Source organism: Battus philenor, unplaced genomic scaffold, assembly GCF_028537555.1.
Source record: "Battus philenor isolate CCGP_79_NKW_IND1 unplaced genomic scaffold, ilBatPhil1.0.hap1 SCAF_13, whole genome shotgun sequence".
Lineage (NCBI taxonomy): Eukaryota > Metazoa > Arthropoda > Insecta > Lepidoptera > Papilionidae > Battus > Battus philenor.
In genome coordinates, this window is record NW_027181675.1 from 11,008,633 (window position 1) to 11,031,323 (window position 22,691).

The 22,691-nt window shown below is 31.3% G+C and overlaps 1 protein-coding gene across 2 annotated transcripts in view; it reads right to left on the reverse strand.

Annotated features, from left to right (window-relative positions):
• The window catches only part of LOC137933620 (mucin-1-like), a 218,350-nt gene that overhangs the window by 87,601 nt on the left and 108,058 nt on the right, over positions 1–22,691 (reverse strand). Inside the window, exon 1 of one of the 2 annotated variants that reach the window (XM_068777647.1) lies at positions 375–770. The exons of the other annotated variant lie outside the window; for it this stretch is intronic. Within the exon in view, the coding sequence (XP_068633748.1) occupies positions 375–489 (115 nt within the window). The 5' untranslated portion in view covers positions 490–770. Of the gene's footprint in view, positions 1–374; positions 771–22,691 lie in introns of those variants that run through there. 2 annotated transcript variants of the gene reach the window in all.

The window sequence follows — 22,691 nt, forward strand, 5'->3', positions numbered from 1 at the left end:
GTTTCTTTATTCGTGCTTTATATATTTTTATTAAGAATTATGTGTAACTTTAGTTTTTATATTGTCTTTATTTTCAGAGAAAAAACTACTTTCTGTTGCTCTGTTTTGAATAATAAATAAAAATATAAATTCAATATAAGTGAACTTTTTGTTCTTTATTTAAAATGAATTTATTGTACACAAGTATAGAGAAAAATAGATACTTTTGACGTATTACGTATGCAAATATTGAATATAAAATTGAAACGCTTCGTAATTCATTTATAAAAGAACTTTTAAATTAAATACAGTAGCAAACGTTTTATAGATCATTAAAATTAGAGTGCACGCGGCTACTATTAAAGTGGTTTGAATGCAAAAACTTAATAACTTACGATCGTCGAGCTCCTCGTCGTAATCTGAAAAATATTTATCTTCATCCTTCAGCGTCGTCTGATTGTCAGGCTGTTGATAAAATCGCTCCGATTTTATGTACATTTTGAGGAACATCACATTAAGTTCTTACTTTAACAGAACTTCACTTTATTCTTTGATAATTTCACTTACTCTCACTTTGTTTTAAGTGTCATAAAGTTATTGTAATATAGATATTATTGATATATTTTGTCACATGTGCATCACCGAAACACATCGAATAACAAATATATGGGAACCGTCGCGAAAATTCAAACCGATTAAAGAGTTCTCAGCCGCAGGTTTACATAGGTTGTGGACCCGTGCGATGGCCAGCTCTAAAAGCGCGCGTCTCGGGCGAGGAGCGCTCGCGCACTGCCCCGCGACCCGACGGTTATCATGCCTTTGACGAAAAAAAAACATACACAGGTAGTGATCTCGTAGCCGGTCACATTAACGGCAAATTGATTCTCATTTTGTTTGGGATTTCTAAAATGTTGGCAACATTTAGGTGCACGTGCTATGTTTGCTGTTTGTGTACAATTTGGCAGGTTTAGATTGGACAAAACCTAAAATGAAATTGGTTCACTAATAAAAAAAACCTCCAACGATAATTAAAGATATACAGAATGATTGCTGGTGTAAAAGCTTTAAAGGTTTTAATGCATAACTCATTTGTTTGTCATCAAAAATTTTAAAGCTGACTGATTACTCTGAAATAATTTACATTATTTTTTATTTCTTTTGGAATATGATAAGTCAATACCATCTAGCAGTAAATTGTCTACAAGGATAGTTAATCAACAATAATAATATCGTATATAAAGTTATCTGAAACTTTAAAACGATTTTACTACGTTTTCGCTACGTTATTTATTATTAATTAAACTGTTGATTTCTGGATAGGTTGTATTAATTTATTTATTAAATTACTTGGTTGCGAATGTCCTATAATATTAAAAATGTATTGAGAATGTTACAAATTTTAAATATATTTTAAGTTACAAAAGTTTTAACCCTTTAGTTACTATTCGTAAAATTATCATATTAATATTTATGAAGTGGAGTATTTAAAACATCAAACAACTATAGTAGAAGCTTACAGTATAGTCCATGAACTATTAAAACATAATATCTTACCTCTTGCTCATTATATATATTAGTTATCTTATGCACTTCATGTACATTTTTAAACGACATTAAATACTGTGTAATAAATGTCAGAGAAGTTATAACTGCATATACATTTTATATGTACATAACTTTTATAGGAAGTTCGATGCTGTTTATTTTTTTATATACAAGACAGCATAAAATCGAATTTTGAAGAAAATTTATAGAAAGAAGGAATCTAAGTAACAATATATTTTCTTATAATCTCTTCTCTGCCAATTTGTTTCGAATTATTAGAAAAAATTATTCTTTGGTGATGTACAAAGTGTTTTACATAATCGTGTAAAAAGTCAACAAAATTAAATGAGTCATATTTTTATTACATACGCCCTAATTTGATCACTTATAGATAGAATTAATGTTGACAATTATCCGGAAAGATAATTATAAGAAGGTAACACTTTTAATTCAAAAATAATAACATGGAACTTAGGTGTACGTTGATGACTTTTTCACTAATATTAGGTAAAATCAAGATGTAAAAAATGAACGTATTTTATAATTTTTTATATGGAAATAATCATATCCAAATATAACATTGGTTGTTAAAGTCCAATTATATTAAATAGAAGTATTTTAATTAAGATTTTAGTAAACCAATACGTGCTGAAATAATGAGCACGCGCTTTGTTATATTTTAAGCAAGCTATCCGTAAATTTATAAATATAGTTTTTAGTACAAGCCGAATTTTTTTTTTAAATGTACTAAAAGTTTCCATATAATTTTAGATGTAAATACGAATAACGTGCCATATTAAAAACGCTATAAAGAAATTAAAAAAAGTGTAACATGTGTAAATAAACTTGAACATTTTAAGCCAAGTATAATAAATAACATATTTATTTAATACCGTCCCATAATTGTCTACTAGTTATGAAATATATTCGAATATAAAATGATATCATCAGTAAGTACGATCAAAAATCCCACACGTATCGATTTCTTAAAACGACTTATATGTATTTAGTTTAGTAGCTGAACCAAACTGCTTCAGGAACTCAGTGAACATCCCCCCAACCTCTCTTACGAGAAGGATTTCGTAAAATCTCTTCTCTCCTCGGTAATATAAAATAATTATTTCAAATTTTAAATATATAAACCTAATAGCTTCCGAAAGTTAGTATATATGCAGTAATCTTTAAACATATGGTATAGATAATAAACAAACAAAAAAATATTTTATGTACAAAAACTTTATGAGTATGTCCATACAAGTTTTAATAGCACATTAGTGTCGCTGCTAATATGACCTCGGCTGACCCCGGCGGTGACATCGCGTGATTTATAACTAGACCCGGCCAATATACGTAATGTCGTCTCTGTGATTAAATTAATTCAAAGTGATAACGCCTTAATTAATATTCTGTATAACTGTATGCGATGGATATACGTGTGAGTATGACGGACTTAATTTTACATGTAATATTTCAACATTAAACATTTACTATTGCATATTTATAGTACCATATGTTTTTATTAAGATTTCTATAATTATTATTTCAGGTTTCTGTATGGTCTTTGAACATATTTCTACAAAAAGCTTTATATAATTTATTAATAACTTAATAAAAAAGTTAATTAAATCGGTATAGAATATAACAATGATAATGACTTAATATTTTCTGGTTATGTTATGTAATTGGTTGTCAAATACGCTTTAAATTAGTAACATCAGTTTTAAGTTCAATATTATTTAACCAATTATTGTAACAGTTAATTACAACAATTTTAGCAATTAACGAACTTTATAGAAATCATTTTCAAGTAACAACTGTATCAATGAAATTACAAACAAGTCTAAATGAGTTGGTTAAAAACAGTACTGAAGAAATGTATTTGTAAACGTTGGCAATGACTCTAAAAGCGCAAATAAAACTTGACATGTGCAGTCATACGTCAGAACAATGCGGTATGGACACCGATATGATTTACTGAACAGCTAGTTCTCGATATCACAATGTGACACTCATATAGCCCTGTCATAATTTAAACAACTAACGGCGAATATTATATTACAACAAAATGTTTATTAATATTCACATTCGCTACTGTGTTACTGATGATACCAGTTTATAAAGATACCAGTCTATAATATGGCAGATTGTCAATTGGGCGGAGTTGTGTAGGTTTTTCTATAAACAGGATGTGCTTTTGTTTATTGAATATAACATATCCGTAAAATAAATACGATAAAATTTTGCAATCCTATTTTAGCTCAATTCTTTATATATATGTATGTGCTTTAAAAGAGTCCTAAACTTCATTTAATAATAATTTAATTTTACTGACATAAAACCCTATACTAATTTCCATCCATATAACATTAACATAGTGAGAGTTTGATAAAATACGCATAAAAAAAGAAATTTCAAATAATTGTTTTTTGTTTGCCATCAATGTACAGGATGATTCGTCGTACAAATGTATAAAAACTTCAATTATTTGAATGTATAGCTCAATTATCAGCAAAAAGCTTTTACTCATATGTCCAATCACTCTGTATAAAGAGCAGTGATCTCGGTATAATATGTTATATTATTTTTCTTTCTATTAGAATGCGACAAGCCACAACTTTTGGCAGTAGAAGATCAGATAACAGAGACAGATATTAAACGATAATTATTTTTTGTAAGTTTAATACTTATTCTTTGAAACGCTTTTTTTTACTAAATTATTGTTATGTTTATACTTATGGTTATTATTTATTATGCCTGAAACCGATGATAGCGTGTATCAAACATTATTTGAGAGCAAATGTACATTTAGTTTAGAAGCTTTTACATCTATTGGTTATAGATCATCCTGTATAAAATCTATTCTTGAATAATTTGAAATCGTGTTTACGCTTATGTGCCATATGTTAATGTACTCTGCCATCACCTTCAAGTGGAATTCTTGAACTGTTCTTTAAAAATTTTGTTCTTCAATTTTATTGGCGGTTGAGTTTTGGCTCTGGGTGGGCTGCGGGGGCGTGCATAAGTTAAGAAGAGCCTTCTGCTTTGAAAGTATAATAGGCATTTGTAATAAACACACTTATTATAATTTGTTTTAATCACATGTTTTATTCAATAACGAGCCACTAGCAATTTTTTTGGCCTTTAGCCACTGTTAAAATATTGGATTTGTTATAAATTATTACAGAAAATTGACTTAGATTCACGAAAGAATTTTTGCTTATTCTATTGTATGCTTTTAGCGTTTGCCTGAACAGTTTCAGATATTACTTACTTGCTCACTTTAAATTTGAAGGTTATAGTTCACTAATAACATAATTGTTAATTTTTTGTATAATTGTTTTACGTTACTGATAAGTATTAATAATATTAATATTATTAATAATCGCATGGAATTTTTCTACGCGCTCAAATCCGAAATGATGACATTCGTAGCCGAACGATAGAAACCGTTATAGCCCTTCTGGTTGGAACGGATTGCGGATGGGGTTTTTAAGGTTCTGAAGTATAGATCACGGAGCATTGTTGATAAGAGGCTGGAAATTTATTGGGAAGGCTCTTGTGCAACCGTTGATTTATGGCTATGGTTGAAATCGTGACGATGAATGTAAAAGACATTATTATTTTCAAATCCCATACCTAAACTTAAATCTGTTATCAGTTCAAGATCTACTAAGGCCTAAATATATCCTTTTTGTAGATTCATTCTGAAATCAAATTAAAAATGCCTGTTCGGTTATTCGACGAATCATATGATAGATTATACATAAGTCGATATAGCATTAGTTTCTGCGATATACAAAATTTTTAATTTTACTCTGTCGAACATAACACGAACTATTTATACGTAATCTAATAAAAGCTATAAATAAACTATAATATATAAATGTCTGTATCTTGTTTATAACAAGTTTGTTTTATGTTACAACCTCTTCACTTGAAGACTACATGAACATTTATTGGGTTGCTATTTGTCGCTCGAAATACATTTACTTACAGTTTTTTTTACAAAATAAAGATATGTTGTCCTATGACAATTACTAATAATAGAAAGAATATCATGGGTAACAAAACATTTATTTACTTCTTCGGCGATAATGATCGCAATAGTTTTAATACTTGACAATTTTTTAAATTAATATTCTGGTGCTAGCGTATAACACCTTAAACCGCTGAGAACTGTCAAGCAAATTAGTCGAAAATGAACCTTATGAAAATTTTAAAATACACTCGCATTAAAAAAAAATGTTAAATTTATATAATGGAAAAATGTAGCATTCTTACTTTGAAATAATTTTAAATAAAAAAATAATGTGAAATGACTTTTTATAGAATAATGTAAGTATACATTTAAATCGTTTTAGAAAAATATTATTGATGACGTTATGATCATAGATGACTTTAATTTAAAAAAAATATGTATTTAGATCTCTAGCCAGTGTTAAAAAAATATGCTTTTTTATGTTAAGTTCAATAAGCCCAAACCATGTAAAGCTATAACTGGCCATCAATCAATAATGTTATAATGAGTTAAACATTTACGAATATGAAAACATTGCCTTGGCAGTATTTCATTCATAGCGTATCAATAAATAACACCAGGTCCAGGGTTTCCATGACACGGCATTGCTGAGCCGCCTCGGTATGTGATCGTAACGTCCGTCTGTCGTATTGTGTGCGCGAGCGCAAGTGATTAGCATTGAGAAGGTCGGCCGAATGTACGGTGACCATGTTACATTCCACAAATCGAGACTAATTTGTGGTAAATGTAGCAATTTTTTTTCTTTTCTTTGTCTTTATATTTAAATAAGGCTATGTTATTATTTCACATATAAGTAGCTGCCCCCGCAGACTTGAGTGATAAGTTTTGACAAAATCATCACTTTGCCCTATAACGACTTAAGTCAAAATTTATAGATTTTTAATAATTACTAACTTAGCAATAAATAATAATAACATGTAAGAATACGTTTTTTTATACGTAATTACATTTTTATTGTAATTATTTGTGGTACGTAAAAGAACATGTATTTTAATTTACTCTGTAGATAGGTAGGATATCTGTATATAGGTAAAGAAATGTGTCATGTTCTATTCTTTGCCTCCACATATTGATTTAATTTTACATAAATAATATAGTTATTATGAAACAAATAAAAGTTTTTTTTTCTCTTCTTTCAATATTTTAATTGATTTTGTATTTAAAATATACTTGGAAATTGGTAAACAACAATGTACTAAAATTCTATTAGGAAACTATATAAAAAATACATCTAGGACACGTCGGTAAAAATTAATGGTCATCCTGTTCGTAGCGTAGGCTTGGCACCCGTAGAATGTTGAACGCGCTTGATATTTCGGCTTTCTTAACTCGTGCTTGAGACGCATAGGTACTTGCAGCGTAAATTATTTAATTTATTAGCTTGATAGCAAATTATGTCAATGTAAGCGGCGCAAGTGATTAAGACTAACCTAATGAGCGTAAAATGAGGAAATTATTATTGGAAAGGTTAAACGTATACCTTAATGCTGTATTGCAGTATTGCTGTAGTTTCGTTTTTATTTAGCATTTAACGAACAACTAAGGCAATGAGCTATTTTAGAAACAACATAAAAATCGTTTCTGTATTTATGTTTATTTGTTACTTTAACATTAAAATGGAGGAAACTAAAATTAGTAACCTCAAAAAAAAACATGAAACATTTTAAGATTATTCCGGAAGGTAAAAGTCAATGAAAGTGCTATGTTGTTATATAGCAATGTTCTCCCAATATTTTAATAGTTATAACGACTAAAACACAGACTAAAATAATTAGGGTTTAAATTTTTAAATATCGAAAGTAAATAATTGCTCTAGGTGGCCATAAAATTTTCATTATTTGTGGACGGTTAGCAGGTATACAACCTACAGTGACTTATCTTAAGAAGTGTAAACCAATAAAGATGTACCCATAACTGTACTTACAGATTCCTTCACACAGCTGTTGCAAAGAGTCTTACCTGTAAAGACAAAAGTAAAAGATTACAAACGACCCAAATGTCATTGTTGTACCACAGATAGTAAAAACGAAATATTTGTTTGCTGAGAATTTTTTTTATACATTTTGAAGACCGTAACTGGACAATGAACACCGTGGGTCGGCTTATTGCTCTAAGACGTATATACTATCCTTCAATAGCATCACCGTTCCTTTATAATTTACCGATTCGATTCATCTAAAACGATTTGTTTTTAAACGTTGATTATCAATTTCCGTTCATAAAGAGATTTATGTGATAATTAGCATTTGACTCCTTTCAAAACCTGAATAAAAATCCGGTTTATTTTTGTTTAGATAATTTTGAAATAGCTTCATTTAAATATAGTAATTTTTTTTTTCAATGGACACGGCAATGCTCAGGATTTCTCAATGAAATCAAATCAAGAATATGGAGACACGTAGATAAAAGAAAATAATTCGCATAGCCCAGTCGATTAACCAACATAACTAATTAAAGCTGGGACCTTAAGGTACCGGAGAGTAAATCATGGACTTGCAAGCGCAGCGTTTGTTAAGGTTGTCAGAAGATGCTGGATGCTGGATGCTGCCAACAGATCCAAGTAGAAAAGATTTTGTGAAGTAAAAATAATTTCTTTTTAGTCCTATACATCACTGTCTGACTAATGTTCTTTTATCCACATTAGCATAAGTAATCTAGAAGCAAGCGGATTGGGATGGGTTGTTTTATGAGACGTTTTTTTATGTTATTTTTATACCGCTTGATATCTTCTGTCACTGTAGTTATTTTCAAGAACTAATGTACTTAGTTGTTCTTTATAAATCATGGAACATTTAAAAAGTTTATTTTTTTTTTGTGAACCTTTTGCAAGCGGTACAGCTTTTTTTCTAGACGATGATTTTGTGTCAGTAATCTCTTTATCTTAGTAATTCTAGACCTATAACACATTCTTTTTTAATATGTAGCAAATAGTTTAATTACATCACGTCGGATTTTCTGGTCTCTGATAAAGGAGGATAATTGTAAATCGAGATGTGAGTGCTTGATTTATACGCGGTCCATTAGTGAGATATGTAAAGGTCGATTTTGAGCAGTCGCCGACGTCGGGACCTTTCGCTCTTATCCGATGTGCTTCTGTTACTCCCTCTAAGGCGTTGGAAATGTTCACCGATAACCATCGCGCCAACACGAGCTCATTTTGAATATCATTTATTAAGAATTTCTTACAATGAACTTTAATACGACTTAGAAAGGTTTATATTTCAGTGTTGCTGTGATAATGAAATAAGTATTTTTTCTTCGTGGAATTTTTACGCAGTTTAGTATAAATATGTCGGGGTTAATATCGCGATGGCTCCAGCGACCGGTCGGTAGCTCGTTTCGATACTGATTGGCAGTAAAAATAAAGTGATTGACATAAATTTGTCACAATTTCGTGACCTTTTGATGCCTGGCTGCCATAGTGAAGCATTAACATTTTTATGTTTTGGAAATAAATTTTCTCTTTATGTATCGACTTTTATTTTATAAACTATAAAGCTTTTTTTATCTTTAGCACTTAAACTGTATTATAAACAGTTTATATGAATGGTGTAAACTGTTATTCGGGATACTTCAAATACCGAAGTTTAAAATACTACAGCTGTTGACTAGTTAAGATTTTTTCTTTTTGTTTTAATATTTCGTTAATTTTTAGTATTATGTCATTTTATTTCCTTTAGATGGTCCCACTTGGTAAGGACGTGATCTCATTGTCTAAAGACTTCGTTATTTCAATCACAAGTTGACTCCATGTGTTACTGCCGCTTGCTCATTGTATAGCATTGAAAAAATCAGCTCCGATCACATTCATATATGTTATATATAGTTCAGAGAGATAGGTGTCTTACACTCATTATGTCGGTATCGGTCCTGGATGGCAAATTCAACAGTGCAGATCAAAACCAAAAAAATGCTATTGCCGCGCGAAAACTATTATACAGGATGATTGGTAATAGTTGTAAAAAATTTAACGGAGTAAATGTATAGCTTATTAATTGATAGTTAAAGTAAGGTACCCGAAAATACATCCACCATAAATAACATAAGGTAAATATAGTAACATAAAACATTTTCATAATTCGGATTATTTTTTACATATTCGGACATATTAAAATAAATTATAGTTTACTAAGTTTCCCTGCAGACATTGTAATGCCGGAAGTTATTGGCCCGTTGCATTACAATAGAAAAATAATTTAAATTAACACGTTTCGGAGTAACCAATTTTATACAATATGATTGGAAATTAATATAAACGCTGTAAAGAAATTTACTGACATATGCGCAATACGTTCATCGCTTTAAAGCCAATATAAATTATAATCAATCTTCCTGTATTGTGTATTGTAATCGTCGAAATAATTTTAAAATACTACGACCGCTATTACTCCGAAGTACTATATGTATTTAGAAGGTGTTAATTTTTAAAGACCTGGACAAATCACCTTATTAATGACGTTGGAAAACGTTGGATGTAGACAGCTTCTAATCTGTTCGATTGAAAATATGATGATGAAGTTTCATAAAAACTTCACATACAAGTGTCACGTTCTTTTAAAAGAGACAATGCGCAATATTCTTTATAAAACTTAGCGGAGGAAACAATGTAGGACACGTCTACGCGTTGTCAGTGCTAACGAGACTAGACCCGCCGACCATTGTTCGTATCTGTCATAATAAGCCCCCGGTGTGACCCGCACCCACGCTGGACACACCTCACGTCCCCAACACGGGCAGACATGGTAAATGTCATGCCGGAGTTGCGACTGCGGTGAGGCCGAATAATAATCAAAAAACGACTGTATTATTATTTATGTGACTAAATAATTGTTGAACTATCCGTGAATTAAGATATCCTCTTGCATCTAATTGATTTAGCGGTTTTTGTAATGTAGCAGAGGTTTATCATGATATCAAGTTATTGCAAAGGTGCAAAGAAACTAATTAGAATGGCTATTTGTTATTAGAAAAATATTGTGATTTTATCACTGCATATTAAAAATTTATTATTTCGATAAAAAACTCAATAATGTTACATATTTTAGATAGATTATTTTTGTAAAGGGTGATTAGAAATAGGTGCAGAAGCTCAAAATATTTTTGGCAATAACGGAGCTATACATTTATCTCTAAGGCTATTACACCTATAACCAGTTAGGCTGTATATAAAATCGAATATTTGATTATTTAGGAAATTAAAAATAATGTTATAAAAAAAATCTTGTATAGTGTAATGGTATATCAAAATAGTTTATAAGCTTTCCTTTTTCGAAATATGCTTTACTATTTTAGTCTCACCTGACAATGTCTCCATTTTAGGACACCCGTGTCATGTTTGCGTTGGTGGCATAAATTGTCGTTTTTGACTTACCCAGCTTGAAATATTAGCACTGTTTAGAAAGTTGGATGCAGATTGCATGTGCAACATTACGAAATATGACATTAACAGATCGTTTTAAAAGTCCTTAAACTTAAGTTTTTGTTTTAAAAAGGTCTCATTTCAAATCAGAATTTTTTTTCCAAATAGAAAAAAATCTAAAAGATGCTTTAAATCTTGACAAGAATAGGATTTTGTCTGTCCAAGTCAAAGAAATAACAAAAATTAATGTCTTTTAATACAATAACTTAATCAAGTTAATTCATAAAAACTTTTTAAATTTAAGAAAATAAAAAAATGTGTAATAGTATTAACGGAATAATTTTCTTGTTGGTCTATTTAAAACCAGGTTAAGTGTTATATATGCGTTTATATATTTTAAGTTAAAGGATGCCATTACAGGTTTGCTCAACCTGATTTTAGGTTCCAATAAACTAGGCTCTTTTGGCATTTGACAATGTCCCCTATAAATAATCGAAGACAAATAATAATATGAATAAATTAATAAAATTGTTTAAGTTAAGAAATGTTAAAAGATCATAGACATTTAATAGAGATTTGTGCGGAAAACAAGTATGAATCACATCATGACGCATCTTGAGTGCATTCGGTCAGAAGTCAAATCCGCGACCCACGTGTTCGGCGCGACACCGCCTTGCACGTAAAGCGTAGGTTAGAAACATTAAAGCGAATTCATTTTTCAAAATCGATCTTTGTCATAATATGAGTCATTCGAACTGAGACTTGGTAAAATAATGGATATGACGCGATAGTTCTAAATTCGAATTTATAATTTTTTTTTATTAAGGATGTGAGAGAAATAAAGAAACAAATGAAGTCTATTTCGTCATATGAAACGAAAAACCTCTAGTCTGATAAAGGTAACCGATAAAATTGAGATTGGGCCTCTCCGAGCACTCTTGAATCTAAATGCTAAATGCGTATTGTGATAGCCGAAGTCCTCTTTCAAGAGAGGGTGTCTGCTGTTACGTATTGTCAATCCGTGGTGCGTTCGCCAAAGGATCTACGGCAGCTTATTAAGTCGGTAAAGAATCAATGTAACTTATTAAGACGAAGTTCTCCAAGGAATCAGAGCCGAAGCTCCCGAAGGTGTCTCCGAGATTAGTTAATAGGAGCGAGGTTTACGAGAAATCTTTTTTTAACTGGTGAGGCAAACTCATATCATTCGCAAAAAAAGCAGAAGTGTCTGAAAAATAAAGTGTAACAAAAATAACATTATTCGAACTTATCAATGTCACGTTAACCACACAACGACAGCAACGTTTTAAAAATAATTAAATAATTATAAGCTTTTAAATCGTTATGAATGCAGACCGATGTGACATTTTGTTTGAGACTGCTAATTTCAGGGTGATTTACAATTGACGCGGAAGTTTGCACTCGGGTGCTGTGAACTGGATCTTTTGACGTGTGTGTTCACTATATTCTAGGAAACGTTGATGCGAGCACGCACCTTGACATTCGCGTGTCAAATGTCAAGCGAACGTTGACCCGGCACGCGTGATAGTTCACAACAGGATTATGCTTTTTGTTTTGATCATTATTTAAATTGGCCTTAAGCTTCGGACAACTTTCGAATCTGATTGAGAGGTAGTTGTTTTGACTATTCGATCCAGTTTTTCAATAAGAATTTCATTCCATACCTTTTGTCCCTCGCTCGTTTCACGTGGCTCGCACTGCCTTCCTTGAGCGTTTACGCTTCAAAAAGTAATCGAGTTTTCGATGGTAAGATGTTTAAAATTTTAGCGGAATATTTATACTGTTTTCAAGCCAAAACAATACACGAGGATAGCCACTTAAGTAACGTCAAATATCCCAAATTCGAATTTCGAATTCCGGAGAGCATATCTTTATAGTTATAGGTTTAAACTTTAAAGGGCTGAAAGTATACTAAGTACATTTATTGCCAATTAATATATGGTGCATCCTATCCATAAGGATTATATGGTAAGAAAAAGCGTATTAAAAATTCGGAATAATGCACTTAAAAACTAATTGTAGTTTACAATCTCTGCAGGCTTTGTATTACCAAAAGTTATTGGCTTGTCGTGTTCCATTAGATAAATAAATGTAACATATTTCAGAGCGATCACTCTATTCTGTTTAATTGTGGGTTCTTTACATTCATCCCTATAAAGAAATTACGCTTGTAACCAAACATCTTTATATTAACGTTTGATATCATTTTTTGTAAATCACTCCATTTATTCCGTTCACTAATTCGGGAACATAATTTTAATGTTTTATTGTTGCTAAAGGTTAATAAAATTATGATCTTGAGTGTTGAAATCATAGCACGAGTCGACTCTCATGTCATAAATTATCATAAATTTATTTAGGAAATGTAACGTAATGTAATGAACTTTGCTTTTTAAAAGGTGAACCAGTATTTTACTTTATCTTCACTTGCCATTTTAATTTGAATATTAACTGCATATTGCAGAGGTGTTTATGATAACAGCTTACCAACTCTCGTATCACTTGCTGTTATATAGAGCAAGGACGTTTGTTATGTTTAGGTTTTAACTAGATTTAATTTTACGTTATTATGTTATATTGTACACTTTCTAAATAATTAGGCAATACAAAGCAATATTCATAATTCCAATTAAATATATATGTAGTCGGATTGAATATGACAAAGGAATCAATGAAAGAAAATGTATAGGATGCAAGGAAAGAGAAAGAAATAGTGAAGAAAGATCTTAAAAATATGTATTAAATTGAAAAAAATATTTTGACCCGAAACTAAAACCGTTCCTGCCCCACACAAAGCAGACACGAAATGCCTTTAAAAAATGACACACACGCATACATCTTCAACCCCCCTTTGCGGTTCGCATTTCGTAAAATGCATATTTAGCCGATTGTTATTTGACAATAGGAATATTTCTACCATAATTTATTTTTCTAAAGCGATTGTTTTTCAGATTTTTTACATCTATCAGAGATACATAAATCACAGTTTACAGCATTTACACCGTGCGCGTAGATATATATCTACTACGTTTAAATTTTTTTTCACATCGATACTCCTATTGCGTACTTAGTTTCAGCGACCAACTCACTAGATAATAATTGAAAATTAACATTGCGATGTAGTTTCTATCATATCACAAGATTATGAATTCACGAGCGACTTTGTTGTATTTTGTTATGATATTGAGATATATTGACGATAAATGAACGAGTTTTATAATAAAATTTCCTAATATTACATAAGAACGTTTTCTTTTGAATTGATACTGGTTTAATACTAAATAAAAAGAAAACATATATCAATACAATAACTTACGAAGTTTACGTGAAGCACATTGAAATTTAATCGCAAGACATTAATTATAAATGTATTTATTTAATTAGAATGGAATATTGAAGTCATGTTTATAGAGCTGCTCTTGTCTGTAGCTCCATATTTGACACATAATCTCCGTGCTGCCCCGCCAAACGAGTCGCGACAAGTAATAGATGTGGTCGGACAACTGGTCGGCACAGACCTGGGGCGACGGGGAACGAAAGGGCCCGGGTACTTGCCACTTTGCGTAAGGTATTATTACCGACCAAGTGCCCTTACCTGCTCGTCTGTTGGAACAAAAAAATCGCTTTAAGGTAAACTTTGAGTTACGATAAAAACAATAATTTTTATCGAAACTCAACGTTTACGTTAAACTTCTGTTTAATACCAGCGATGTGATGTCTGTCTGTTTATATTTAATTTGCGTAATCTTTCATAAAGCTCTTACTCCTGAATAGCTTTAAAATACTGTAACGGATCCGAAATTGATTATAGTTCTTACGACGCCATATTTATTAAATGTGAGTTTTAATAGCCAAACCGTGAATGTATTTCCGTGATTTTGATTCTTTTATATGTCCACACCATTTAAATAGTGTCAAAGGTTGAAACTTGTGATAACCCATTGTAGTTTACGTCCCCTCAAATTATACGAGTAAAATAATATAAATTAAAAATTAAAAAAATATTAATTATTATTACATATTATTAACATAAAATGTCAGGAAATACCTAACCTGAATTTAAAAAAATCGATTTGACATTAGAGTAGTTACCTTTGGACACAAATTAGATTTTATACTTTAAGCATTAATAGATTTTCTTTCAATATACGCTTATGATTAATTGACCGTCCATATATAAACTTTCATTCGAGACATCTTATGTGTAAATTGCATGTAATCAAATATTCACGTTATATAGTTTGTGAGCGAATATAATCATTATATGAATAGTGTTCATGTAAGCGTTCTTCAATATGTAGTAAATATTAATGGGTGATATCGACTTAATGAACTGGCTCGCTATATTTGCACTGCGGGCTTGCTTGAAATGTTGTATCGGACAAATCCGTGCATTTTCTTGTTAAATGTTCACTATCTATATACATATTATCATATTACAATCATGTTTTTTATAATTCATTCAATAAAAGGTAATTGATACTTGGGCAAAAAGCTTTTTAGAAGTTCACAGTCAAGTTAGAAGTTTTGTTAAAGTTCGAGGAGTAATTGGATATGGGCAGCACAGGATCGATTATTATATGCCTTGCAGTAAGTTTCTATAGGGTGTAAGAAGAAGCAGAAGTTTATACAAGATTTCGTAGTTTTAGCCCATACATGCCCATTCATTAGGCAGCAAAAACTTTTAAAACCTTTCTAATTACAATCATCCTAAATAAAGTGGTCGCTCTGAAATATGTTAATTTTTTTTTCTATTGGAATGCGAATGGCCTATAAACAATAATTAATTTTATTATGTAATAAACTGACTTTTGAAAAAGTTTCTTACAATATTATCATTGCGTTATCATTGATAAAACCATTGATTTTCGTATATGGTGTATAATAAAGCTTTTACACCTATAATCAATCTTCTTGTATTTTGTTCGTATTTAAAGTTGTCTAACTAGAAATACAATCACCTAGGTTATTGAACAGAACAAAGCAATGCATTGAAAGCCTATCACCCATTATCCTGCGTTGAGAGCACGCGTGCATTCAACAAATCAATAAATTATACTTACAAAGGTTACATCCTATAGTTTAAAGGAAGCTTGCAGGATTTAGACCTCTGAGGGTCGCCACGCGATGGCCGTAAATCAGGCCTTAAAGATTGAACCTAGCGCTTTGGTAGCGTGCTTCTGGGCCATAATTCATTTTATAACGCAGGTCATATAATTATTGCTGTCCTTATAATGTCGCGAATAAATTATCACAGTTTATTGACCTGTACATGACAAATATTGATTGTTTTTCGGTTTATTAAAAGCTAATTTTGCTAATAAGTTAGCGATATATTAGAAATACGGACTTACTCGAACAGAGAGAAACAAAAAATAAATAATACTCGTAGAGCCATGGAAAGAAGCATTCTAGAGGTAAATAAAAACTGAATATGACGAACATAATAAGTTTAGAAATATAAATCACAGACGCATTGTCTCGTGCCTTACGTCTGAAGTTGAATTGAGTAGAACACATTTCACACTACCAGATGAACAAATGTAAAAACACATTAGATTGAATCAAATTCTGTTAAAAGATATATTAGAAGATCACATAAATGAAGGCCGCAGAAAAAGATTGGATTAGGTTGAAGATAAAAGTAACGATAGCGAATATTGAAATAGTTGGAGAAGGCCTTTACGCATACTGCGATTCATGTCGCAGAAAACAACTGACCATATTACGAGTAATATATAATTTAGGTAAAGATACTAAAGCATAAAGGTTCTGAGATATTTAAAAGTTTAGGCATGGTTTTTCTTGTGAGTTCATTTACCTATGCTTTTTATTCTTCATTTATTTTTACACGATGCATGTCATTCGATAATATTATTAATGTCATGACTGGCAAATCTGCAATTAATATTAAAACTTCCTTCAATTATATAAATTTTCCTTAAATTTTTTTCTTTCACAAGCTGTGCTAGATAATAAATGTCTGCTTGAATCGATGTAAGCTTTCTTACTACAGATTAAATCTTCGTAAATTATGTAATAATAAAATTAGCAGTGTCCGGAACAAGGTCCGGAGTTCGGTCAAACCGCCCCATATGACTCATAGCTAAGTTTTAATCGTGATGCGACTTCCGGTGTATAATTATGGGCACCCTAGTGGGTCATGAAACCGACTATTGTGTGTACTTGGATTGTTTCATACAATATACTATGATTTAAGATGTTTTCACCAAAAAAATATAGCCAATAGTGTAATGGTATTTTTTATTACCATAATAACTTCAACTTAACATGGTTTAAAATAAGTTTGACTTTTCATTTCATTATTGGTCATTACTTTCACGTTTTTGTATATTACACATAATGTTAATGTTTAGATATTTGTGTTTGATGATAAAAAGTAATGTCTACAACCAAACTAACGGCCAGCTAGGATTATTCACGAAAAGGATTACGTAAGACATTGGGGGCGATCGAAACCACGACGTCACGTAAGGCCTGCAGAGTTTCTGTTTACAAAACTATTGTTTTGCGTCGAGCTCTGGCATTGTTGTTATAGCGCATCCCTGTTATCTCATCGTTTGTTGTGCCACATTTGGCAATGTGTTTTGGCATTGCAATCATCTGCGGCAATGAAGCAATAATGTCAATACGATTAGTCAGAGCCAAACATAGCGTGTTTACCCTTCTCGTGTTCGGTTATGAAATTTATGTAACAGGAGTGACGTTGTTCCGTGGTATTGTGGTCTATTGGAATTTATTTGGCTATTTGTGTAGCTAATATTTGTCTACCATCAATACAGCAGTTTGTAATAAAATAAAATTGTTGTGTTTTTTAATTTTGAAAGCACCTCAGAGAGTGTATAAAGGAATAATTCCTGAGACAAACCGTTTAAATTGATTTAAAAAAAATTCAAAAGATTTGCAATGCTTACCGAATCATTCCACCTGGAGCATAGGCTCCTGAGACACCTGACACCCATTTTGAAATCCGACTCAAGGGCGGAAGGGAGGGTCGAACAGGGTTGACTACAACTGCGTCATAGCTACAACTTCGGAAAGCGTTAATGCTGGGAGAAGTGGCTGGAGAAACCCCAGCAACGGTTCGCAAGACGCAAGGTGATGTATATATGTTAATTGGTTGATCCGTGGTACGTATATTAATGCAAGAAACTTGGGATATTTTTAACAGCAATATATATAAGTCAAGATTATTGGAGCTACGTAATTCAATGACATAGTTACGTGTATATACCTCAAATAATAGAATGATATCACTTAACGGGTAAGACAGTAATATTTTAATAATATCTCTCCAAAGAAATATCTATAGAGTTCGATGAATATACAAACAATATATTAAAGTGGTTCTTCAGTCATTGTATTCACATTGTAAGACTGGTATGAAAGGAATAAGGCTTGATACACAATATCACATAATTTATTAGTGTTTATTCGTACAAATTTTTCATTGAAATTGTTTTCAAAGTTTTTGAATGTTCTGAATATATATTTGAAGCAGTTCATCTTCATAAAATAATGCATTACCTCTCAAATTATTTTTAAACAAATGATTATGAATATGCTATTATAAAAAAAGATATTTGATTTATTTAGATGTATAAAGTTTATTCGTGTATACTAGTACATGTTCAGAGTACTTAATGGAAATATGAAGGTCTTTATTTAATTAAATAATATAATAATTCTTTACTACAACATTCAACTATTTAAAAGTAAATAATACATATGTCAAAATTTTGCTGAGGAGTGAAAAACTTAATAAATGTGGCATAATTTTTAAATAAATATTTGTTAATATTGTATAGTAAGTGAAGTGTAATAAGTATTGAATTCATTATTACGGTGTGGTAAAATAATAAGAAAAAAGTGTAAAGAAAGACTACTAGAAAAAGGTAGAAATAAAGAAAAACAGTTTATACGTAAAATAGGAACAACGCCCATAATTTCATCAGTTTTCGTGTGTAACAGGCCTTAAATTCCCGATAGTACCGGGATAACACATGTAGATGCGTTCGCGTCACAGCGACAAATGTCTTTATTATTCTACCCACGCGATTCTAACGCGCTTATTACCAAAGATCTCTGTTATTATAGCTTTATAGACGGGACACTGTTTATTTTTAAGAGCGGCTTAACGCCACGGCGTATTATTTTGTTTGCTTTGCCTTCTTTATCGCTATTCAATGTTGTAGAAGGCACTTTGTTTGGTACGTGTTATGGATAGGAACGGAATAAATAGATATGAACAAGTTTGTACAAAATAAGGACCTGAAATTGCAATGAAATAGTTGTTATTAATAATCCTATTTTTCACGATCTTATCAAAAATATAGTTGTGTTATATAATAGTGTATAACACCATTGTGTGATCCAGTTGGTTTTACTGTTGCGCTATTTTCTGTTAAGTAGCGTTACGTTGTGGTCTCAAAGTAACGAGTGCTATTTTGTATTTAAAAATTCAAAATTGATTCACGTTGTTGTAAGAAAGAACGTATTCTTCGAACTTCTAATCAACTATGTAGGTCTATACCGTTCTTTGAATGTCTTATCTATCTTTATTCAGATAGCCCTCGTCTAGAGCAATTCATATTTTCTCTTTCTATTATCGCACTTGTTTTCAAAATTTTCGACTTCATTCTTGGCGATTAAAGCTATTTATTGGCTTAAATAATATTTTTTTTTTTCGCGTTTAAGGCTCTTCGAAGTTCTATCGAGAAGGAGGCTATACAATAGGGTATATTATTATAGTCAATTATCATCTAGCGAAAGCTCTGTTTGTGAGAACCTTAATTTTTTTTTCTTTTTCGATAATATGTAAAAATCTCACAAAGTTCATTAACGATTTTTTAAGTTGTAATAAAATGGCAGTAAATAGCTTACATTCAAAGTCGATAATATAATGAAGCAATTTATTTTCATTATTTTTTTCTCTCGTTTAAAGTTGTTCGAATTTCGAATAAGAAAGAGATAAAAGGTATGTTATTCTTGTAGATTATCACCAAGCATCTCGTCTTTCGACTTTTTTGGTTATAATAATAAAAATAACAAAATTCATTTATAATCTCTTAAGTTGTCATAAAATTGTACAGTACTTGATGTGTGCGTAAGGACACTAGCGAACACGGAAATGAAATCACAGTGAATATTCTACATTCGAAGTCGATAATATAATAAATAATGTTGAGTATTACTGTAACGACGTTCTCTGCTCTGTGGCAGGGTCGCTCAGGGCGGCGTACGCCCACGCGGCCGGGACCCAAAGGTCGCGGCGGCGCGTATTTGCTCAGCGCAGTCGGCCATAACAGCGTAACAGGGTTGCTTAGCATTTAATGAATACGGACTAAGTGCTATTATGGAAGTGTTTCGATTGCAACACGTTACGCAAGACATCCATGACTAAGAGAATGTTATTTTGTCTTTAACAATCTGGCGAAATAAAGACGCGTTTGGAAAAATTTGACGTTCATCTCTAATTAAAGTCAGCTAAATTTTAATAAATTAATTTAATTTTTTATATCACACAGGAAATAAAAATAAGCTTAATGAAATAGGTAAAAGATGAAGTGTATATCTTATTTTGTAAGTAATTAAATTATCATATTATACACATATCAAAAGGGTCATAGAACACAGAGAGAACAACTGCTGCTGCCTTAAGGACGATTGAATTTAATTGAGATTAGATCAGCGTAGGCTGTCCATCCATAAGGTGGCTGGAATGATAATGATAATGAAAATTCAAGTATTTAATTTTGATGACCTTAGTTAGATTGTCTAAAAATTTTGTTTATAAAAAATATACCATATTTTGTAATTGTTAAATGCTTTCTGTCGCTTAATATTCATTGCCTTTTTATTTATTTATTCATACTATTATCCAAATAAGGTCGTTTATTTATAGTGATGGCTTGTGTACATAATGAGAAAAAATTCATAAAATCCCAGTTTGATAGAAACTAGGTTCAAAATGTACTCCCCTATAGTAGCGTCCTTTAAGTAAAATCTACTAGGGTTCCAAAGTACCCTGATCTCATAAGAATTGACATTATTTTCACAATTATTTTTAGTATAGTAGTGTAAAGAGCGTAGAACATATTTGATTGAAACTTTACTGTAACTAAGTTTGAAGGCTTCCTGGAAAACCTCTGTTCAAACTATTACATTATTAATTTTACTTAATTGGAACTTCGTTAAGTTCTTAGAAAGCGTGGATGGACGCTCCATAAAGCGACTAAGCACAAAAGTTTCTTAGACGTTTCTCGAATTAAATTTTTCAGATCAGTATTAGTGATAAAGACCATACGAACCAGGAGAATACCCTGTTTTATGAAATACAAAAACATATGTTGTTTCCTGATATGTGTGGCAGCCCTGAACTAAGCGATGATCGATAGAATGAAGGTTCTATTGCGGTTGTTCCCCTCTGATGTACGATCTCTTGGTATCAACAATCTGACGAAATGTTCCTGGTGCTCAAGATTTTTTTTAAATTGTGCGAATTCAATATTTAGTATTTAGACTTTAAACTTACCGACTAATTTATATATTTTCCGTCAACTGAATCGAATGCGAAAATCATGTAGCCCTGTTCAAATTGCTTCAAGTTGCTTATGTTTTTAAAGAAAGAAGAATTATGAAACTAGGCACGTACATAGAATGCTTTTTAATACTCAAAACACTGCAAAATGATCATAAAAAAATTTTTTTTGGAACATGGGAGATGTTAAAGCTTTTACTTTTTAAACAGTTTCCAATCTTTTTATTACATGTTTACTCTTTACAAATCTATAAGAAATTACTAAAGAGTACGTTACGGTTTTGGTAAAAATAATGATTAAATAAATATTATCTTTGACAAAATCTGTTCGCAATATACATTTGAAGATTTGATGTAGAAAATTTTCAGCTGCGAAGTTAAAGAAAATGTAACATTTAATTACGAAATTAAAATAAATTCTCATAATTCTATATTATTAATATTTTTCATTTTACCTGTTGTAAGTAATTTTGTAAACACTATTGATTATTAGGTTAATTTTGAATATGGAACCTCTTAAAGGTTTCCTCTGTCTCTGGTGTCCACGTTTCTCTGTCGCTGCATTTGGCTAGACAGTTTTCTTGTATTTTTTATGTCATCAGCCCATCGTGTATTTATTCTATGGCGGCCTACATCCCGTATCTTCCGATAGTTACACTACCTCGTTAAGATTGTTTTTCCTACTATTAATTAATAGATAATAAATATCAAAATGGCTACACATGTACAATAGATAGCAATGTTTGAGTGCCATCAGTACTAAGGTTCTCTAGCGAAATATCAATGTTAATTTGGTTCGTATCGAGGCCTACGACACCCAAGAATGCTGGCGGTTGATCGATGAGCTATCTATAATGCGGATCCGTGTGACGGATAGATAATTTATTCGTACGCCGCCATTCGATCAGATACGGCCGCGGCTCAAAGTCGCCAACTCTTTGTGTGGCTCAGGAACAACTTGTCACTGCTTGTTTGGGTAAACCGATTGTTACCGACGAGAATGGTGAATTTTAATTTATTTTGGCTCAATTTTATTTGTTCTATTTTAACTTACGTAATGTAGTTTTTTTATTACGCCGTGAACACAAAGTCGCTGTTTTGCATATGTTATGCTAAAAGATCACGGAAAATAATTATTTTCCAACCAAAACAAATATTAAATAAATACATAGTAATTTCAAGTAATATTT